The sequence below is a fragment of the Antrostomus carolinensis genome, unplaced genomic scaffold (genome assembly GCF_000700745.2).
Source record: "Antrostomus carolinensis isolate BGI_N321 unplaced genomic scaffold, ASM70074v2 scaffold29372, whole genome shotgun sequence".
NCBI lineage: Eukaryota > Metazoa > Chordata > Aves > Caprimulgiformes > Caprimulgidae > Antrostomus > Antrostomus carolinensis.
Window position 1 is genome coordinate 13,240 of NW_010298048.1, and position 5,738 is coordinate 18,977.

At 44.7% G+C, this 5,738-nt stretch overlaps 1 protein-coding gene across 1 annotated transcript in view; it reads right to left on the minus strand.

Moving 5' to 3' along the window:
- Nucleotides 1-5,266, minus strand: part of LOC104520600 (deformed epidermal autoregulatory factor 1 homolog) — a gene marked incomplete at its 5' end in the record, with an annotated part of 16,927 nt that extends 11,661 nt beyond the window's left edge. Inside the window, 6 exon segments of the mRNA XM_029083576.1 lie at nucleotides 923-1,049; nucleotides 1,875-1,940; nucleotides 2,668-2,807; nucleotides 3,635-3,781; nucleotides 4,648-4,777; nucleotides 5,169-5,266. Coding sequence (XP_028939409.1) covers nucleotides 923-1,049; nucleotides 1,875-1,940; nucleotides 2,668-2,807; nucleotides 3,635-3,781; nucleotides 4,648-4,777; nucleotides 5,169-5,266 — 708 coding nt within the window.
- Nucleotides 5,267-5,738: the final 472 nt, after the last annotated feature.

Genomic DNA, 5,738 nt, shown 5'->3' on the forward strand with positions numbered 1-5,738 from the left:
TCCTACAAAAACGAGCAGCCCTGCCAGTGCCAGCATGAGCAAACACGCAGCCTCACAGCACCTCACGTTAATGAACCAACACAGATTAAACCTCTTTAGGGGATTAAAAAAAAACCCCAAACTCTACAGAATCCTTGTGTATTTCTCTTCCTGCTGCTGCTGGTAATCTCTTATTTTTGGCTGTTCTTTTTTGGGTTTCTGTTGCTTCCTCCTCAATTCACTTTGTAATGTTACTGTCCAGATGATGCCAGTGTGATGAGAGCAGGAGGACACATGAACATGACTGGGAACGTGTGAGCTGGATGAGCTTGCAAATTAATTTCTGTTTTCACCCAGATGGTTTGACAATCAAAAACAGTAAGTAACAAAGCGTGTCCTGAATGTTAGGAGAGGAATTTGCAGATGAAAGCATCACCTTCTGCCTCTTTCATTAACAACTTTCAGGCTGTGGATTTCATTCCAGCTGTACTTGTCTATGTATTTTAAGCAACAGCACAAAAATACTCCATAGCCCCCAACAGCTTCTGAAGACTCAGCTCAGGGGATGGGATGAGGATTTCCAGCAGAGCAGCCAAGGGCCAGCCTTCCCCTCAACCCAATTTTAACAGGAGGAAATTTCTCAGCTGTCATTTGTGAAAAACCCACATGGAACCTGCTATGGATCAAGGTCAGGAGTCCCCAGCTCCCCCTGCGCTGCTGGGGTGAGAGAGCAGGCAGAGTAGGAATATAACCCAGCCCTCCCTCAGAACAAGACACAGAACCTGCTGCTGGCTGCAAAGGACATTGAGATGCTTAGAACAGAGTCTCATTTTTCTCAGTGGGCGAGTTCCAAGGGGCCACTGATGGACAGACATAAAATACCTAATGTGGCAATTCTGCATCAAAAAAAGGAAGCAGTTTTTACCAGGAGAAAAGAACCTACACGTAGTAGCAGCCGTGGCAGGAAGCAGAGTGATGTTTTTGGGGCAATCTTTCTTCACTGGAGCTGCAGGCATTTCATTCTCTTTTTTCCGCCTCTTATACGGTACGAAGAGTCGCACTGGGCCGCTCTGGGCACACACAAAAGAAAAGAAAAGACAAAGAAGAAAGGAAAAGGCATTATCTGAGGCACCTCTCTGGGGACTCTGGGTTTACTTCTCATCTTTCCAGATGCAGGTAAGATCAAGCAGCAGCTATTCCCATGGAAGATGTGTGGTTTGCAACAATTGACCACAAAACTTCTACTTCTCCAAACCAAAAGCACTCTGTGAAAAATATGTTATGCTCGAGTCCCTCCAGATGAAGAGGCACAGATTCAGCCTCTTCCCAGTATTACTGAAGGAGCAGAACTGGGCAAATAATTGACTGCTTGCAGAAAAGAAATGCAAAACACTATTCAAGTCAAGCGAAAGACTTCCGCTTTCAGGACTTCAATCTCATTGTTGAAACGAAGAAACAAACAACAAACCAAACCCCAAACCAACCACCCAACCAAGAAACCCGAGCACTTTAATATGAAAATATGGATCCCCCACAGAGGAGTCTGTTACTTCCTTACAAAAACATTTTTTCCAGCTCAAAAAACAGTGAAATTTGAATCAAAAATCACAAATAGCTTTGACATCTCCAAACGGCATTTACATAAATACATTATTTTAAAAAAAAATATATATATATATTAAAAAAGCACTAACTACCACCTAGTTTTACTGAGGCTGCTCCACAGCAGTGCCAGCAGTTCCTGATCTCCACTCCTTACGCAGCGTGGCCGAAGCTCGCTGCAACCACTGAACTTGTGAGTATTTCCAGGATGCTCAGAACCTGCTCGCCAGCGGCTGCGTCAGCTCCACTGATTTATTGCTTCTAAACTAAGGGATGTAAAACCTACAACTCACCAGAGTCATGTCATCGCAGCAGGCAGCACACGTACAAGAGGCAGCGTGAGGATTTAAAATCCCATCCTGAAATTAGAAGATTACAAGGTCAGCATTAGAGTCACCAAAACCAGCAAGAGCACAACTGGATCCTGCTCAGACACTCGGCCAGCTCCCAGAGAGACGTCCGCATTCCCCCCGGAACCCCTCCCCTCCCAGGGACCCTGCGGGGTCCCAGCGGCCAGCTCCCCGGAATCACTGCGCTGGGGTGAGCGGATGGGAGGAGAGCGAAGGGAGAACAAACCATTTTCAAATCAAAAGGCAAAGGATATGTGAATTTGAGACTTTATTATAAAGTTTCTGGCCAAGCAGAAATCAACTGTCAACCTAATGGAATGCCAAATTCTCCCTGGGCACTGCAGGAAATAAAGGGCCTGCAGTAATGCTCAATAAAGGGGGTAAGTGAAGAACACGTTTGTCAGGCAAACACAATTAAGCAGATGAGGTTATTGAATTACAGCATCGGGGTGAGAGCTCACTTCTCTGTTCCTGTGATACAGCTCAAGGCAGGACTTCATCCTGCACAAAGCACAACTCCTTCTCAAGTACAAGCCACTTTTGTACCATGCTATTTGAAAACACATCTAGAAAAACGCCTCTCACATCACCAATTCTCAACCAAATCCAAGTGCTGCTTCCGAGCTGCCCCAGGCTGCCCTCACACAGAACTCTGCAGAGGCAGCACACACGGCCTGGGCTGCCCAGGCTCCACCTGCCCCTTCCAGCAGAAGGGAGGAAGCAAACTTAACCTTACGTGAATAAGGCACTGCAGGGGCCTCCCCGCATAGCGGATGCTCCTCTTCCAGTCCTTGCTGCTGGCTCGTCCTGCCATAGCTTCAAATTCCGTGGGGCTGTACCAGTTGTCCCCTTGCTTAATGCACCTCCCACGGCCCCCTGAAATAAAACAGAAAGAAGAAATTGTTAGTAAAGGGTAAGAATCATTTGGACGTTTTCCTGAAGAAGAAAATACTGGAGTTGCTGGACAAACAGCAGTTGATCTACAGCAATCACCAAACACGCCCATCCGGTGCCTCTCATCACTCTAGCACAACCTTGCCCATTTATCATCTGGGCTGTGACCATGACCATGTGTGTTTAGAGAACTCCAATGTAGGGTCTCACCAATGCATCAAAACACTAGAAAAAATTATTCATCCACAAGAAGAAACCTTTCTTGGATAAACACCATGAATTTAAGCTCTGCTTTCATTTGGACTTAAATTTCTAATCCTTCCGGTCATGAAGAAAACTCTCTACCCATGAAGCAAGGGCTGTGTAGCCCAGCTTGCCAACAATTTCTGCTGCTGCCTCTTCAGCTTTCCCACAGAGACAGCAGAGAAGAGGAAGGGCTGAGGCAGCTAAGGAGTCCCCTTAGGAGACAAGCTCTCTATTTTCTGCTCCAGCAGGGATCCTTTAGAAGTTTTTAGGAACACAAGTCTACTTCTGAGACAAAAAGAATGTTAAAGCAGTCAGTCTATTACCAGGGAGACTCACTGCACAGCAGCCTCTATCTTCACAGATTTAAGAGTAAGTTAAAAAGTCTCTGAAGAAAGAGCAAAACAGAAAAGACCAATAATATCGAAAGGGGCAAGGCTGGCCAGGAAACTCTCTCATTTTTCCCCTCACGATCAGCCCTTAAACGTAGCCAGCTTAAAAGAAGAGTGCACCGAGTGAAGAAGGAGCCGCCACGCTTCCTCACCCGAGAAGAAGGTGGTTGTTACCTGAGCCGAGTCTGTTTTTGTACAGAATGCCGCTGATGTTCCGGCACCTCACCGGGAGCTCGTTCTCGTACACGGACGGGTCCCAGTTATACTTGGTTCCAGTTTTTTCTTGGACAGATGTTAAGGGGGTAGGAGGAGATTGCGGTCCTTTGGAAAAAGAAAAGAAAAGAAAGGTGACAGCAGCAAAAAAGCACACTGGCTACACCCTCCCACGCTCAGCTTGGCTAGGTCAAGTCTCAAGTGGGCAACTGAAGGAGTGACACCTCCCCACAGCGATGCGAGTTATTTTTTGTGGTGCACCACAAAAAAATTCAGCTCAACTGTTCTGAAAATGACTGAAAATAAACCAAACCGCATCTCAGGAAAGACACTCTAACAGAGCACTTAACGCTGAGGCTGTAACCTGCAGCGGTGGAAGCAGCTGGCTGGATCTCCCGTCCCAGAGGCAGATCCTGTGACTGTTTTAGGCCACTGAAGGTTTGCTGTGCCATCTTCTGGGCAGGAAGGAAACTGCCGAGCAGCCACACCAACACCTCAGCAATAAAGACACCAGCTATTGCAACACTCAATCATCAGCAAGCGGCTTCAATGGAGATAAAACTGTATCCAAGGACCCTTTAAAAAGAGCCCACGTGCAGAACCAGCAGACTCATGTCATACTTATTGATATTCTCAATCTGCCTCCTTGGGTGGGATGGGTGCAGAAAGGCATGCCACAGCCCAGCAGCAGGGCAAGATCTTTCCAGAAGCTTATTTGCAAGGTTTAGGGCAAAGAATAAGAAAATTAAATATATTTCTGACAGGAAAAAAAAAAAAAAAAAAAGAAAAAAGTAAGTATTCTTCTGCTCCCAAGAAATACAAAAAGTACCATGTGATGAGGGGACAAACAATCCTTATAAGGCAACTGCAGAATATTATGAACATCATGTTTTTTAATTCTAAAAACACAATTAAAGTAGAGAAAAAGTAACCCCTCCAGGAGAATGACACTTCCAAACCAGATTGCCTTTTACCTGGTGTGAGAGGCGCCGACGGCCCCTTCAGCCCCGTGGTTTCTACGATGCTGCCATCTGTGTGCACCACTATGAGAGTGGCTTTTTCAGTATTCAAGCTGTCCCCAATTTGGAGGGCTGTTCTCCCCGACTATAGAAGAAATAAAGAGTTTAAATTGATAAAGAGTTAAAATACCAATGTATTTTAGTACCCCCCCAAATCTTCTCAAAGGTACCTTAAGACACCAATCAGTATGGTAGTTTTTAGGTTAGTTTTTGAGGTTTCAGCCAACCAAATTTAAAGGTTACATGTCCCAGGTCATTAGTTCCATTAGAGACTGAGTAAATGGAGGTGCAAAGGTAAAAAAAACCTCTTAAATGATAAAAAACCCCCCCTGTGTGTCCCCCAGCTAACAATTTGGTGGCTTAAAGCCTGTATACTGCAATGAAAACATAGATTTGACCTTACTACATTCTCTTCATTTACACTGAGAAAGTAAATGGGACTTTGCTAAAGCCCTGAAATGACAGGACAGACTTACCAACACATGGCCTGAAATTGAAGCTGCATTTGCCACAGACGTAGTGAAAACATTGTCTGCAGAGGCACCAACGTTGGCTACTGTCACTGTGGTGACTTCTGCAATGTAAAACAGACATCAAGTCAATATTGTGCTGCACCCAGAGAGCCTGATAAACATAAAAATATATTTGTTTCCTTCTTCCTTCCTATTCAAAATTAATTTTGTTTTTCATGACAGCTGTAAGTTGTTAGAAACACAATTATTCTGATTTCTATTAAGTTTTGGGTTGCACAACCTTTAACCTGCTTGAGACCATAACGGTAATTATGAGCAGGTGATGAACTAAGGGAAAAACAAACGTTGCATTTGTACTAAAAACCCTCCAAATTGCAACACTTTTAATAAAAAGAAAGGTGACTGGCAAACACCAAAATAAAGAGAATGACTGACTTTCCTGCCATAGATTAATTTCTAGGGTGCCATCACCTTGGTCCAGTGAAAAACTGTCCAAATTTAGAGCTGAATGTTTCTGTGATGCACAGATTTGAGTGCCCAGCTAAAACCAGAGGGTTTTCAGTATCACACATG